At 43.2% G+C, this 15,485-nt stretch overlaps 2 protein-coding genes across 2 annotated transcripts; one reads left to right on the top strand and one right to left on the bottom strand.

The window, feature by feature from the left end:
- The first annotated feature begins 162 nt into the window (after positions 1-162).
- On the top strand, positions 163-4,854 carry LOC124033815 (eukaryotic translation initiation factor 3 subunit J-A-like). The gene is made up of 8 exons (XM_046346164.1): positions 163-302; positions 449-540; positions 1,932-1,983; positions 2,220-2,311; positions 2,392-2,497; positions 2,668-2,844; positions 3,097-3,170; positions 3,429-4,854. The coding sequence occupies exons 1-8, from the start codon at positions 281-283 to the stop codon at positions 3,558-3,560; spliced, it is 747 nt and encodes a 248-aa protein (XP_046202120.1). The 5' UTR covers positions 163-280; the 3' UTR covers positions 3,561-4,854.
- A 1,922-nt stretch (positions 4,855-6,776) lies between these two features.
- LOC124033814 (cartilage intermediate layer protein 1-like) lies at positions 6,777-15,049 on the bottom strand. Its single transcript, XM_046346162.1, is given in 9 exon segments — positions 6,777-9,251; positions 9,254-9,571; positions 9,752-9,909; positions 10,021-10,129; positions 10,224-10,538; positions 10,710-10,907; positions 11,076-11,345; positions 12,956-13,104; positions 14,911-15,049. Coding segments are annotated over 8 exon segments (3,459 nt in total). The 5' UTR covers positions 13,017-13,104; positions 14,911-15,049; the 3' UTR covers positions 6,777-7,221.
- Positions 15,050-15,485: the final 436 nt, after the last annotated feature.

Here is a 15,485-nt window from a genome sequence, read left to right as displayed (position 1 = left end):
TCATAAACAAATTGGCAGGGTTATGGTGTTGAAATGACAGATTGTGCCTTTAATTAAATATTTTATATTAAAGATTAACATGTAAAATTGAGGTACAGTGCGATTTTTTTACTCAATAAAAGGCATACTCTTCCATGAAGGGGCTTTCCTTTCTTGAAAAAAAAGAAGAGTGCAGTAACTCCTAGCATTTACAGAGCGGTAAAGCATCGTCTACTTTCTCCATCTGCTTTGCCGCTTTCAGTTCAGAGTTCTGTCAAACCCGCACACACACATAGCCAAGATGGCGGATGCCGACGATTGGGGTGAGAACAAAGTTAGAAATGAAATAGTGCGACAGCTATATTTTGGGGATTGTGAAAGATGGATAACACTGTGATTGATATTAGCTATCATATAGTTTTGAACGTTCAAGATAACGGTTAGTTACCATTATAATATGTATTTATAGACGCTGACAACTTCGAGCTGGACGTCGCGCCGATCAAAACGGCGGTAGTGCTGGACAAATGGGAAGGCGAAGACGAAGATGAAGATGTGAAGGTAACCAAACAACTAACTAGCTAGCTAGTTACATGATGAAGGACATCTTACACCTGACTTTCAGGTCTTAATTAACCCATTAGTTGAGTCGAACACAACACGCCCTGCTAGTTAGTCTGTGGACATTAGCTGGCTGGCTAGCTAGCCGCCAACTAGCATAGCATTATCCACGTTCTACTAGCTAGTTAGCTAACTGTAACATATATATTAGCTAGCTCGATATTGTACAAGCTGTGAGGCCGCACATGTTAAAACTGTCAGGGATTCTCCTGGTTCGAGCTGAGACTCATTATCGGGCACTTGTTTTTGAATTGGTCTACGTTAGCTATGTTTTTTTGACTAGTTAGAAGCTACAGTGTATAATTGTTTTCTGAGTTGGGGAGATTCAATGGTGTAACGTTACTGACATGTAACGTTAAGTTAACTAGCTAACGTTAGCTACTGAACTAGCTAACGTTAGCTACTGAACTAGCTAACGTTAGCTACTGAACTAGCTTTTTAGGTTAGGAGCTAATTTAGCTAGTTAGTTCTGAACTAATGTGTTGACTGGCAAGTTTTAAGATACACAATCATAATCTGACTGCGATTAGTCATTTAAGTCCGTTCAAGGCTTTGTTTGTGTTATACATTTAACAGACACTTGAATGTAAACTAGCTGGCTAACGTTAGTTGCCAACGTCATTCTGCCCTGATGACATCAGATGATTGAATTGAGCCTTACTACCTCCAACTGACATATGCTACAAGTAAAGTGTAGTTTCGAGAATATTCAACAGACTTTTCCCGTTGATTCATTTTCACCATTTGTCTAGAAAGTCATCCGAATGTATAGCGTTACTGTGGGATCATTCAGCTGTGGAAAAGGCTAGCAAAACAGTTTGAATTGTTGACCATAGTTTCTGTGGAATATAGGTAGTGTTCAAGTCGTATGGTGTTTTCACGTTCTCAAAGCAAAACTTCATCAGTACACTAGGCCTACATTTTTTATTTAAATGTAACACTTATTTAACTAGCCAAGTCAGTTAAAAACAAATTGTTATTTACAATCATGGCCTACACCGAGAGAAACGTTCTGTGTGTTTTTGGATAAGGCTTGAGCTAGGTACTTGTCTTATCCATCGAGGCCCTAATAAGGGAATATGACACATTTGCCAAATATTGGTTGAAAGGCTTTACATAACCACTTTTTGTGATAATGAGGTGGCTGTGACTGGTTCTGACATGTCTTCTGATGTTTGATAATGCAGTTGGTCTCGTAACCTCAATCTAGTGGATTTCCTAGAAAATTAATTCAAGTCCTACTCTAGACAAGTCCCAGAAACAACCACTTAACTATCCAGTATTATATAGTCACATCATTTGACTCATTCCTGTCAATTCTCCCTCTGTAGGATAACTGGGATGATGAAGAGGAAGAGAAGAAAGCAGAGGCAAAGAAAGCTGGTGAAGAAATATACAATTTCCAACCAATGATTTGAGAAAGTAGTGGCTGCAGCCTGTTGTAATATGCACATACCTGTATATATTTTTGTGAAAATATCACAAAAATGTTCCTGCATCTTACTGGCTGCCTTGTCTTTTATTATCAAGTACCTGCTTAAATTACGTATAATTTCAACTTGATTTGATGGTGGTTTTTGTTCCAGAGGTTTGCTGTAACATTCTTTTTTTTGTTTCAGAGGCCAAAGTGTCCGAGAAGAAAAAACTGGCCGAAAAAATTAAGGAGAAAGAAAACCGGCTAAGGAAAAAGCAACAAGAGCTAAAAAAGAAAGTGAGTTTTGGAAATGTTGGCTGAACTTTACACATCTGAATATTTTCTCTCTTATACCTTTACTCTTTTCTTGTTGATAGTTGGAGGAGGAGGAAGAGCTTACACCCGAACAACAGCTAGCAGAAAAGTTGAAAGTCCAGAAGATGCAGGAGGAAGCTGACTTGGAGCTGGCAAAAGAGGCTTTTGGTAAGATCCTTGGAGTATCCTGTCAGGTTTAACCCAGATATCAAGGATGTATTTTACCCAGATGTTTTTAATGTTTCCCTGATACATGAAACATACATTTTAATGTATACCCACTAGCCAGCCATACTTTTATTGTGTGTTCTCATTAGTTTTTGTCCTTGTCATTTCAGGAATGTCAGGGGGTAGTACCACAAACAATGTTTCTGGAATTGATGCCATGTGCCCATCTTCTAAAGAGGACTTCACAGAGTTTGAAAAGCTGCTGAAAGTGAAAATATTACAGTGTGAAAAATCAGTGCATTATTCGAGCTTCTTGGAGTCACTGTTTCGGGAGCTCTGTATTTCATGTGAGTTCAACATCCTACGTGTGGTACATTATTTATTATTCAGTGTGTTTTAGTTTTGTGCACCTAACTTATTACTTTAAAACAAATGCCAAACCACATGTTATAAATACCTCATGTTGAGATAAGTGTATATATACATGAGCCATTCAATAATGGTTTGACTTGACATATTTGGAGTTCACTAACGTTCAGGCTCAACCGTTGTTATACCGTATTAACTTGTCTAAACTAAATGTCCTGTTTTCTACACAGTGGAAGTTGAAGACTTAAAGAAAATCAGCTCTTCCCTGACAGTGCTACTTAATGAAAAACAGAAGCAAGAAAAGGTAAGTCTTTTTTCTTATTCATGATCAACAAAAATGATGTCATCCTTCTAGAGTTTTCTTAATGAATTGTAGATCTCTTTACGGTCAGTGGAGGGAGCCCTCTTACCAGTACCTCCAGATTGCTTTTCATTGGTTTCAGCTCAAGGAACTAACTTACACCCCGGTTGCGCCATTTACATGAATATTCACTCAATTCACTTTGAAGAACACTGAGTGTTTATTTGCAGAAATGGTTTAAGTTTAGTTTTGGTTCCACAGGCAATCAAAGGCAAAAAGAAGAAGAAAGGAGTTGTACTTGGTGGTGGTATGAAAGCCAAGGGGAAAGATGACCTTGCAGACTATGGAGAATTCGATGGTGGCTACACCCAAGACTATGATGACTTCATGTGACGACGGCTATATCCCCACTGCCTTTTCACCCTTTAACCCTCAGAAATGCAGCTGTACTTCTCATGCTATCCAGTGTCATCCTGGAAAAACCTGAACAATGTGTCGCCCTTTCATTTTGCTTCAATGATCCGAGGGACTATACAGGGAGCATCCAGTACCAACACTTCTGTTAATACATAATGAAATTGCCTTTTCTCTCATTCAGCCTCCAAACTTCACAAAGATACAAAACACAGTGAAAAATACTTTACATGCTGTATGTGATTTGTAGAGCACATTTTTTATTTAGAGAAATTATATGCTCATGTCAAATTCTAGTTGCTACTGCAGTGACATCTAAACAAATTAGGTTCTATGCAAATAATTTCACCCAGAATGTCTATAAATATTATAGATATTTCACTTTACCTGTCGATGGGTTTCTTACAGGAAAGTATATAGTATCTATAACGGTTGCCAAATACACATGTTATCTTTATCCATCAAAAGTGTCATTGTTCGTGCTTTGAAACTGACACTACATGTTTAGTAGTTTGACATTTTACAGGGGGCTTATGCATTTACTGTAAAAATCGATTTTCAAGTGTAATGCATTTTAGTTGGGCACTATCCAGATTTTCATACCATCATACTGGTCCCGAATGCACAAAACACATTTAAGCAGCAGGGATTTATCCAGGAGGAACTTGATTGTCTCTGCTGTAACCAAGAAGCTTGATCTTGCAAGCGAACCACTGATCTAGTGAGTTAGTAAACTCAATGCATAGCTGGAGATGGTTCTAAGCAGTTGTATTGAAATTCAAACTGTTTCAAAATTATATGGTATACAGCCCAAGCCTAATTAATTTTGCGATAGATGTGACCAAACCTCATGGCCATCCTCTGGATACATCTGTGGAATATCATTGAACAGTTGAAGCAAGAGGGATTTTAGGTATTTTCTTTTTGTGCATGACGAATGAAATTTGCTCATCAATTGTTACTAATGCAGATATAATTGTGATCTAGCAAGTTCACACAACTGGTCTCCTTAACATTGCTTCTGCAGGCTTGTATCAAGTGATACAAGGAGGGGGATTATGGGCTGACCTTATTGTCTTCATAATGGTAGAAAGGGACATGTTTATTCCTATTTTCTAACATTTGATAGTTTTCAAATTGTTAAGGAAATTGGATGTGGTGTACAATATACTGTAAAAGATGACCAGCTCTTCAGTGTTTTATATGCATCTAATTTAATAAAATCACTGGTCGAAAGGATAAATTATCCAATTTCTCGACTTTTTTTTATTAACCTGAGTTCACTGACAGTTGTGTTATGGCTTGAGTTGATTAGAAGTAGCTTGTCCGCAGTGTGTGCTTTACAATGTCAGCTACAGTTGTAGTTTGAAGTTTACATACACCTTAGCCAAATACATTAAGTTTTTCACAATTCCTGACATTTAATCCTAGTAAACATTCCCTGTTTTAGGTCAGTTAGGGTCACCACTTTATTTTAAGAATGTTAAGTGTCATAATAGTAGAGCGACTGATTTATTTCAGCTTTTATTTCTTTCATCACATTCCCAGTGGGTCAGAAGTTCACATACACTCAATTAGTATTTGGTAGCATTGCCTTTAAATTGTTTAACTTGGGTCAAATATTTTGGGTAGCCTTCCACAAGCTTCCCACAATAAGTTGGATGAATTTTGGCCCATTCCTCCTGACAGAGCTGGTGAAACTGATTCAGGTTTGTAGGCCTTGTTCGCACATACTTTTTCAGTTCTGCCCACAAATCTTCTATAGGATTGAGGTCAGGGCTCTGTGATGGCCACTCCAGTACCTTGACGTTGTTGTCTTTAAGCCATTTTGCCACAACTTTAGAAGTATGCTTGGGGTCATTGTCCATTTGGAAGACCCATTTGTGACCAAACTTTAACTGATGTCTTGATGTTGCTTCAATATATCCATGTCATTTTCCCTCATGATGCCATATATTTTGTGAAGTGCACCAGTCCCTCCTGCAGCAAAGCACCCCCACAACATGATGCTGCCACCACCGTGCTTCACGGTTGGGATGGTGTTCTTCGGCTTGCAAGCCTCTCCCTTTTTCCTCCAAACATAATGATGGTCATAATGGCCAAACAGTTATATTTTTGTTTCATCAGACCATAGGACATTTCTCCAAATACTACAGTCTTTGTCCCCACGTGCAGTTGCAAACCATAGTTGTGGCTTTTTTATGCTGGTTTTGGAGCAGTGGCTTCTCCCTTGCTGAGCGGCCTTTCAGGTTGTCGATATAGGACTTGTTTTACTGTGGATATAGATACTTTTGTACATGTTTCCTCCAGCATCTTTACAAGGTCCTTTGCTGCTGTTCTGGGATTGATTTGCATGATTTGCACTTTTCTCACCAAAGTACGTTCATCTCTAAGAGACAGAACGCATCTCCTTCCTGAGCGGTATGACGGCTGCGTGGACCCATGGTGTTTATACTTGAGTACTATTGTTTGTACAGATGAAAGTGGACCCTTCAGGTGTTTGGAAATTGCTCCCAAGGATGAACCAGACTTTTTTTCTGAGGTCTTGGCTGATTTCTTTTGATTTTCCCATGATATCAAGCAAAGAGTCACTGAGTTTGAAGGTAGGCCTTGAAATGCATCCACAGGTACACCTCCAATTGACTCATAATGTCAATTAGCCTATCAGAAGCTTCTAAAGCCATGACATAATTTTCTGGAATTTTCCAAGCTGTTTAAAGGCACAGTCAACTTTAGTGTATGTAAACTTCTGACCCACTGGAATTGTGATAGAGTGAGTTTGAAGTGAAATACTCTGTATGTAAACAATTGTTGGAAAAATTACTTATGTCATGCACAAGGTAGATATCCTAAACGACTTTCCAAAACTATAGTTTGTTAACAATAAATGTATGGAGTGGTTGAAAAACAAGTGGTCCTGTGTAGCTCAGTTGGTAGAGCATGGTGCTTGTAACGCCAGGGTAGTGGGTTCGATCCCCGGGACCACCCATACGTAGAATGTATGCACACATGACTGTAAGTCGCTTTGGATAAAAGCGTCTGCTAAATGGCATATATACATATATATATATATATATATAAGTTTTAATTACTCCAATCTAAGTGTATGTAAACTTCCAACTTCAACTGTATGTTGTGAATGTGAGCCAACAAAGATTTGTCTAAGTTTAAGTGAATCAGCAATCCAACATGGTCTAGGGTTGTTCCTGTTTTATTTGGGGCGTGGTGTCTTAATCACTGGTTACAATCTTGAATGGCATGTGTAATAAATATCCCATTATTTACAATTTCAAGTAGTAAATATTCATCACAGTACAGGTGAAGGAAATACAATATTTGCAGTTAAAATCTCCACCAATTGTTCCCTGGGAGATACCTGTGTTATAGATAACCATACACCATAAATTCATAACTGAACAAATATTTTGTTATGGGCCTTACTCACAATCAAAAAACATAGTTCAATAACAAATCAAATGTTATTCAAACAGTACATAATGAAGACAAAAAACTTGGTTATCTTTACTGAAGGGATAAAATATACATTTGAATCCCATCACCAATACCCACTTTCTTTATTAATTTGCCAACATGTCTAATGTGATTGTGATGTGGAGACCCTGATCTGTAGTGCTGTGCTTTAGCCTGAGGTGCGTGTGGCAGTGGGATTCCGAGTACTGCGTCTACGGCTGTTGCGAAGTGCGTTGGCTCCTGCTCTCTGCTTCCTGCCTCGGCCATCCCTCACTGCCCTCGCCGGGGACTGCCCGGGGGAGTTCTGCAGAGCCTGGAACACGCTTTGACGGGTCACCTCACGGTTGCCACAGGTAAAGGTAAGTGCCACTCCCTCGTTGCTCTTCATGACACGGGAAGTGCCGTCAGAGGTGCCATCAAAGCAGCGTCCCAGTGCTATCTCTTTAGCTGTGCGGGGGTCCTGGTCTGTCACTGTGTAGATGCCATAGTTGTGGCCCAGAGGGTCCAGTGGTGCCAGCATTGTGAACTCATTGGTGTCGTTGTTGACGGCTAGAGGCAGGTGATTAACCAGGTACTCTTGAAGCATGGAGTTAACATTGTCCCTCTTACAGCTGCCCTGAGGGATCACCTTCACCAGAGTGCGGTCCACTCGGTCCTGGTCATAGAGCATGCCGCTGCACTTGAACTCCAGGCACACAGCAGAGATGGTGGACTGGTCCATGTGGCGGATGCTGCGGGTGTCGCGGAGGCCATACAGTTGGCCAACGGTCTTGGGGTGAGTGCCGCCCTGGTTTCGGGAGCGCATGTTGATCTCATGGGGACCATTGATCTTGACCTTGACATAGCAGGCTCGGTACTCCATGGGCTTGGGCCACCAGCTCAGGTAGTCTTCTGTCCAGCTCATAGGATCGTCTTCGTTGAAAGGCACTGTGTTGTAGTCGTAGCGATCTCCCTCCACTCTAGTGAAGCGGAAGTGGCCTGCAGTAAATGGGGCTTCCTCACACTCTTTCAGTTGGTCAAATGAGTACACAGGTCCGTTGAGCTCTTCAGCTGTGTTTGGGCTGGGCTTGGCCACATTGATGCTGAAGGCTGTCTTCTTTAACCTGGGGTCATTGTGGTCTGACCGTCTGTAGTTCAGCTTGCCCAGGTACGGCTGAGGGACTCCAATGAGGTTGGGGTTAAACTTGGGAGCAGATGGGACTGCCTCGAGTTCTTCTCCTCCCATGTTGGCCATGACGTGGGCAGAATATGCGTCAGGTTTCTGGTCGTCGCAGAAGGCAGGCAGACAGGCACCATTGGAGCCAGTGATGACGCTGTCAAAGCGTCCCCAGGCACGAGGGTTGGAGGAGTAACCTGCAGTGGGCTCCATGTTGATCAGGGTCACCACCACCCCCTCTACCTGCTCGCTGGGCATGAAGCGATCGCTGCGGAAGCTTCGCACCTTGATGTAACATCTCCTGTTCTCTGGGACGTCCAGGTTAAACAGCCTCCTCTCTCTGATCTCCATGTTCCCAATGAGGAAGGTCCTCTCTTCCCTTTTACCACGTTGCTTCTTCTCCATCTGGAAGCTCCCCTCCTCCTCCCACATGCCTGTGTCGGGGTTCAAGGACCACAGCTTCATGGTGTCCAGGTGCTCGGGCATTTTCACCTGTGTTGAATCCATTTTCACCTTCACCTCTCCGGCGTTCAGTGGTTCTCCGGCCTCCTCGTCCCTGAAGTCAACTGAGAACATACCGTATGTTCTCAGGGGCAAGGTGTCACCCTCATCTCCTATGAAGTTGAGGTCACTCTGTGCGGCTGCTGCTGTGGATACGTCTCTAGCATCCAGAAAAGTGATGCTAGCCTTCACATTACCCACAAATACTTCTCCACTCTGCTTGTAGAAGGAGTTGGGTGGGATCTGGATCTCAGCAATAGGATCCTGGCCCTCCACCTCTCCCAGCTGAAGAGTGTTGAGCTCTGTTGATCTGATGGTCACTGGTTCCTTCTTCCTCAAAAGCTTGATCTCATGGTAGACGGCGCCCCCTTTGGTGTTGAATGGAAGAACCTTGGTGGTGTTGATGAACTTATCCATGTTGTCCACAAAGGTCATCACCAGCCTCTCAGTGTCATGGGGGACCTGGATGGAGAAGGTGCCTTTGTAGCCTGTGCGGCTGACTCTGGCTCCATTGATGTAGACGTGACCAAATCTCATGGGCTCCCAGTGTCTGCGGCCACAGCCCGCCCACGCACAATGACTTTGGTCTCCACACACTTCTGGCAGCCACATTCGGTCACCACCATGGTGGGGAGCTCATAGCCCTGGCATTTCAGTTGTTTCTCCTCCATCTTTGCCACCCCACAGCAGTATGCTACGGAGTCTTTGCACCTGATTCCATTGTCCAGCTGTCCTGCACAAGTCCCTGAGTGGCACTTTCCTACATTGTAATAGAGTGAGTCGGAGCTGTTTTGATGGCAGTCATGAGGTAAGCGAATAAGGTAGGATTTGGGTTTTGGGTTACATGAAGGTTGATCTTTACCTGTGAGGAGAAAGGGGTAGAAAACAGACCAACACATGAAAATATTTACAATCAGTTATTTTATGAGAAAATCAATATCCTTTCATTCTCCCTCTGATCATTGATTGATGTCATGCTAATGGCTGTTCACATAGTAAATATGAATGTGTGAATATCAACCGGGGTGCTTTGTGATCAGACCTAAGACTGTGACTACGGCTGGTTTGGACTTGATGGCCCCAGCCTGGTTGCTGGCTCTGCAGTAGTACTCCCCAGTCTGCTCCATGCTCAGGTTTCTTAAGACCAGCGTGCTGTCATAGTTCAGCTGCTTCCTGTCCAGCAGGCTGCCGTTGTGAAACCTACCGAGTCACAGATGACTGTTGAACACTATACCCAGCCAATACGGTTGGATTTTGATATGATAAATATATAACATTTTCCAAGCTGTCATTACAGATCCATTGGCTTACCACTGGTAATCTTCTGGCTCTGGTAATCCACCCACTTTGCAACAGAGAGCAGCTGTCTGGCCCTCTCTTCTGGCCTTGTTCTCAGGGTTCTTCACCACATGGAGCTTCTCTGAGGGATCACATTACAGTGTCTGAGACCACTGTAAAACAGAGAAATGTAACAATGACAGCTTTCATTCTTTTTTTGTGTGTGGCCATTTTACCTGCTCTATTCAGCATGATACTGAGGACAGAGGTGCGTTCGGTGCTGTGGGGCACGATGACAGTGTGAGGGGCGTGATTCCGCAGCTGGACGGTCAGTGTGGCGTTGCCGTCGGGACAGATCCCTGGGATGCGAAAGTGTCCATTGTGGTCGGTGATGGTGAGGAGTTTGGAGCTGGGGCCGAAGCGGAGGATGGTGGCCCCTGGGGCAGGGAGACCTCCAGCACTGCGGACAGAGCCCAGTACAATGTGGTCCTGACACATACAGGTGTCACACTCTGCATTCACCCTACCCATCTCACAGTGCAGTGTGCAACCTGGAACAGCAGCAGCAACACAGTTTAACATGTCAGACAGTGCCTTTGTACATTGGTTTAGCTATGACCATTTCTAGAATAAAATGCAAATGGTATGCAAATAGTACTGTGACATTACAGAGGTTTCTATCATATTTAATATCTGTAATGGAGATGTTGATAGCGACTCACCAGTCCCAGGGCATTCAGGTCCTTTGCAGGCTCTACCCTCCACTGTAGGTCCGCTGCACTGCTCATCCAACTGCTTAGGCTGGGACTGGCATTTCCTGGAGCGCACCTGCATTGCCACCAGACCACACTTGGCAGAGCAATGACTCCAGTCTGACCAAGGACCCCAGGCATCCTGTATGCCTTCTGACCCAGTGTTGACTGATTGAAAATAGGTTTTCACTCCATTACAAAAGACAGATATAATTGCAGTAGCTAGAAATATTGCTTGGAGGATAAATGATGGCTTTCACTATTATAGAACAGTTTTATTTGACATAATACAGTAGCTACTTCTCAACTTTATTAAAGTAAGGCTCCCAGCCACACCTTTGGGGCACAGGAAGCGCACAGCGTAGTTGGAGCAGTTGCGGCCAGGGGCCTGCTCAGCGTTGGCGCACCAGAAACCCAGGGTAGGGTCTGCATGAGTCTTCTCCCCCGTGTTGCGAGCGGAGATCCAGTCAGTGGTGCGAGCCTCCAGAGCCCGGGGGGCGTCACACACCCGCGCACGGTAGTAGAAACGGATAGCATCCAACTGCTCATAGTCTCCTCGACCTCCAGGGTGGTCCACGTTGAACCAAGTGGTCCACTCATAGTTATCTGGACACAGAATGTCGCACAATGAATACTACTTCAGAATGTTACAGTGTTTCCTCTTTGGCCATAAAACAATGGCATTACATTTTTTTTAGCTGCTGTAAACATAACTGGTGCCATTGGGCTGTAATTCTGAATGTTATAGTTCTTCATACCATATTGTTACATAGACATTAACCAGACTTAAAGGCACAATCCGGACTTAAAGCTACAGTCGTGACAATTGTGTAAAGAGGTGTATTTTGGGATGTTAAATGTTTCCTTCAGAGTGGTACACTGCAGGGTTGTTTTGTCTCGCAACTCTCAAACTGTCTCTCCTCCATGTTCCTGTAAAACATCACACACACCTCATGATGACTCATGATTGACCTGTTGTGACATCACTGACCAATGCCTTAATGCTGACCAGACTGGCCAAACCTCGGACCAGACAGACCAAACCTCTGGCTATTTCTTCCCAGAGTAGTCTGACCACCCGTAAAGCAATGGGAATGAATCTGTATCTTTCAAATCGTTCAACTATACTCTGAGTCATGGAACAGAATATTCAGAGTTTGACTTTAACTTCATGTTGTTCTACACTAATCTCTTTCTGGTGATTTGCCCAGTGTACTTTGGAAATAAAATGAATTGCTCCAACACATGAAGCTGCCAATAGCATTTCAAAGTGGTCGAGGGAATATGTTGTGGACCAACAGTGAAAAGGCTACAAGAGTTTATTTATTTTCCATTCATCGTTACTCTCAGCTGCAAACAATCAACTGCTTTGTACTGTAATGTCACTGAAACCAAGAGATTGATACTCATTATTCATTCTGCTTGCTGTGTAATTTGACATTTGTAGTGTACAGTGTTACATAATGCATATTTGGACTTTTCCCAGACCATTACATTTACAGTACCCACCAAACGCTATAATCGCTCTGAGTTCACATTGGGGTTCAGTATAAGCATGCTACTGGCACGTACTTGTGTGGCCAATTGCAGACAGGTGTCTCCTTAGCCTGGTGCTTATACATATCCCACCTACTTAAGGTTGTAGAGCAGAATCAGTAATGGGGACATGTAACAATATGCCTCTGTTTACTAACGGTTTGGGAGAATAAGGAGCACAGGCTTCTGCAGAGTCAGAAGATCACCAGGCTGCTGTCTATGTCCAAAGGAGACCTCTGACTTCTCAAATTCACATTAGATAATACACTCAACTTTATAATGAAATGATCAATGATAATCGAATTTCCACATCCAGGATATCATCCTGGTTTACATTTTGACACATGTTGGAAAAAATGTACAAGTTTTCCAGTTGAAATAATAGTTACAATTCCCAAGCTGTGGCTTGTGAATGAATTATGGAGTTACAACTCCCAAACCGAGCTGTGTGTGTGTGTGTGTGTGTGTGTGTGTGTGTGTGTGTGTGTGTGTGTGTGTGTGTGTGTGTGTGTGTGTGTGTGTGTGTGTGTGTGTGTGTGTGTGTGTGTGTGTGTGTGTGTGTGTGTGTGTGTGTGTGTGTGTGTGTGTGTTAGGGATGTGTGTGTGTACATGTTAGGGGTGTGTGTGTGTGTTGGGTATAGTAAGGAAAATGTAAATAGTAACTGCTAATGAAGACCAACCTTGTGCCGTAGTGGTGACTCCCAGAGCTAGGAGGAGAGCCCATGTTGATAGGCAGCACATCCTGGCACTCTGCTGTTGCCTCTGACCTTGTGGTAATGACCTTCTCTCCCCAAGAACAACAACACAAAGAATATTCCTCCAGCAACTCCTGTAGAGGGAAAATGTAAATACTTATCCAGAATCATTGCTGGCAGATTATCGCAAACAAAAACAGTAAAGTGTAACTTTGTGTTCCACAGTATTAAATGAAATGCTTTTATTTTCTATTGCATATGATTCCCTGGATGGAATATTAGAAGAAGCTGGAGGGAGGAGCTATAAGAGGACGGGCTCATTATAATGGCTGGAATGGAATAAATGGAAAGGTATCAAACATATGGAAACTACGTTCCACTCTGTTCCATTAATGGCATTCCAGCCATTACAATGAGACAGTCCTCCTATAACTCCTCCCACCAGCCTCCACTGATCTACACCCTGGTGACAGTGATTAAATGCATTTTTTTCACTGAGGAGAACAACAGTAATTTAAAAACACAGTATATTAGTGATTAAATGTATTTGCTTTATTTCACCTTTACTTAATCAGGTAGGCCTGTTGAGAACAAGTTCTCATTTACAACTATGACCTGGCCAAGATAAAGCAAAGCAGTGTGACAAAAACAACACAGAGTTACACATGGGATAAACAAACATACAGTCAGTAACAGAATAGAAAAATCCATGTACAGTGTTTACAAATGTAGTAAGATTAGGGAGGCAAGGCAATAAGAATATGGTGATGAGGTAGTTGTGTGGGCTATTTACAGATGGGCTGTGTACAGGTACAGTAATCGGTAAGCTGCTCTGACAGCTGATGTTTAAAGTTAGTGAGGGAGATAGGAGTCTCCAGCTTCAGTGATTTTTGCAATTCGTTCCAGTCATTGGCAGCAGAGAACTGGAAGGAAAGGCGGCCAAAGGAGGTGTTGGCTTTGGGGATAACCAGTGAAATATACCTGCTGGAGCGTGTGCTACGGGTGGGTGTTGCTATGGTGACTGGTGAGCTGAGATAAGGCGGGGCTTTTGAATATGTAGCGAGGGTTAGCAGAATGACAGAATGATCAAATAAAACAATATTCACTATTTTTATCCTTCTCACGCTTTGAGGTCTATAGGAGGGACACTAGAGGAGGGAGCAGAATGAAAGAACATTATGGATGTGCAGAAGCCCTCTCAAATGACACATCTGTGCTAGCCATCACTTGGTGTCAAGGGCACACTAAAACGTTTCTGCATCCATTGACCAAGCACAGGGCTACACAAGCCAAATAGAAAACACAGACACGCACACCGACACACCGACACCGACACACCGACACACACACGCACGCACGCACGCACGCACGCACGCACGCACGCACGCACGCACACACACACACACACACACACACACACACACACACACACACACACACACACACACACACACACACACACACACACACACACACACACACACACACACACACACACACACACACACACACACACACACACACACACACACACACACACACACACACACTCACATCCCAAGAAAAGCCACGCACATACTTATTACCATGAACAGGCTACCTCCTTCACAATCACACACAAACACTCATAGCTACACACATACAAGCTGATACCTATTGTCCGTCAATACCACAAACTGTCTTTCAAGTTCACACAGACTAATGAGAATGTCTTTCAGCATTTTATGAAATGTCTGAACTCACAAATGTGCATCTATTGAGCAGTTTTATGTCATCAATAAACCAACACTCAAAGAACAGAAGCTGAACACGCATTCAGCATCCCCAAATCATCTATAAAAAATCTGTCTGTTGAAAGAATAACGTTAACAGTAAAGTTCAAAGATGGGTCAACAGGGAACGAGAGGGAAAGAGAAGGCGACTATGGATCTCAGTCTTACCCTGTGAGTACCTCTGTATAGTAGTGTTGAGTAGTCTCTCTCCTCCCTGTATGCAGGGTGCTGTGTCTGTGCTGACTGTCCTGCTGCTCTCTCTTATACAGCTCAGTGCAGAGCCCAGGGTTTGGCTCCGTGCTATTCACAGGAAGCCAGCTGAGAGCGTGAAGTTTGGAGACCACAAGTATGACTGAGCCCACTCTCTGCTGCTGCTTCTGGGAAGGTCGGGGGCTTACTGTAAACTTCTGCTGTACCTCTGTGTCTATAGATGAGGATACGCAGGTCTAGACATAGACATAAGGGAGAGTTGACCTCAGTCAGATGGGTCATCATTTTAAGTGGACATGGATCCCAGTTAAAGCTGGAAACCGTTGCCCTTTACACTTCTACCAGTCTGCGGGTTGAAAATGGCAGGTTTGGGCACTGATAAACGCCTAAATTGGAATGCAGTATCTTTACAGTAACATGCTATACATGACATCAGAGCTCTGGGTCTGCACTTCACACACTTTGGAGATGTGTAACCACTTGGAGACACCAGTTAGTCGCCCCACTCAACCCCTTGTCATTTTGTTGTCCTA

The sequence above is a fragment of the Oncorhynchus gorbuscha genome, linkage group LG04, assembly GCF_021184085.1.
Source record: "Oncorhynchus gorbuscha isolate QuinsamMale2020 ecotype Even-year linkage group LG04, OgorEven_v1.0, whole genome shotgun sequence".
NCBI classification, from domain to species: domain Eukaryota; kingdom Metazoa; phylum Chordata; class Actinopteri; order Salmoniformes; family Salmonidae; genus Oncorhynchus; species Oncorhynchus gorbuscha.
The sequence above is the reverse complement of the archived record's forward strand: the minus strand, read 5'-3'. Positions and strand labels throughout refer to the sequence as shown.

What these genes read in the sequence shown, in the direction of transcription:
- LOC124033815 (XM_046346164.1), top strand. Translation starts at nt 281, where the DNA reads ATGGCGGATGCCGACGATTGGG. An exon ending in GGCGGATGCCGACGATTGGG is followed by an intron (nt 303 to 448) that starts GTGAGAACAAAG and finishes ATGTATTTATAG; the next exon opens with ACGCTGACAACTTCGAGCTG. An exon ending in AGCAGAGGCAAAGAAAGCTG is followed by an intron (nt 1,984 to 2,219) that starts GTGAAGAAATAT and finishes TTTTTGTTTCAG; the next exon opens with AGGCCAAAGTGTCCGAGAAG.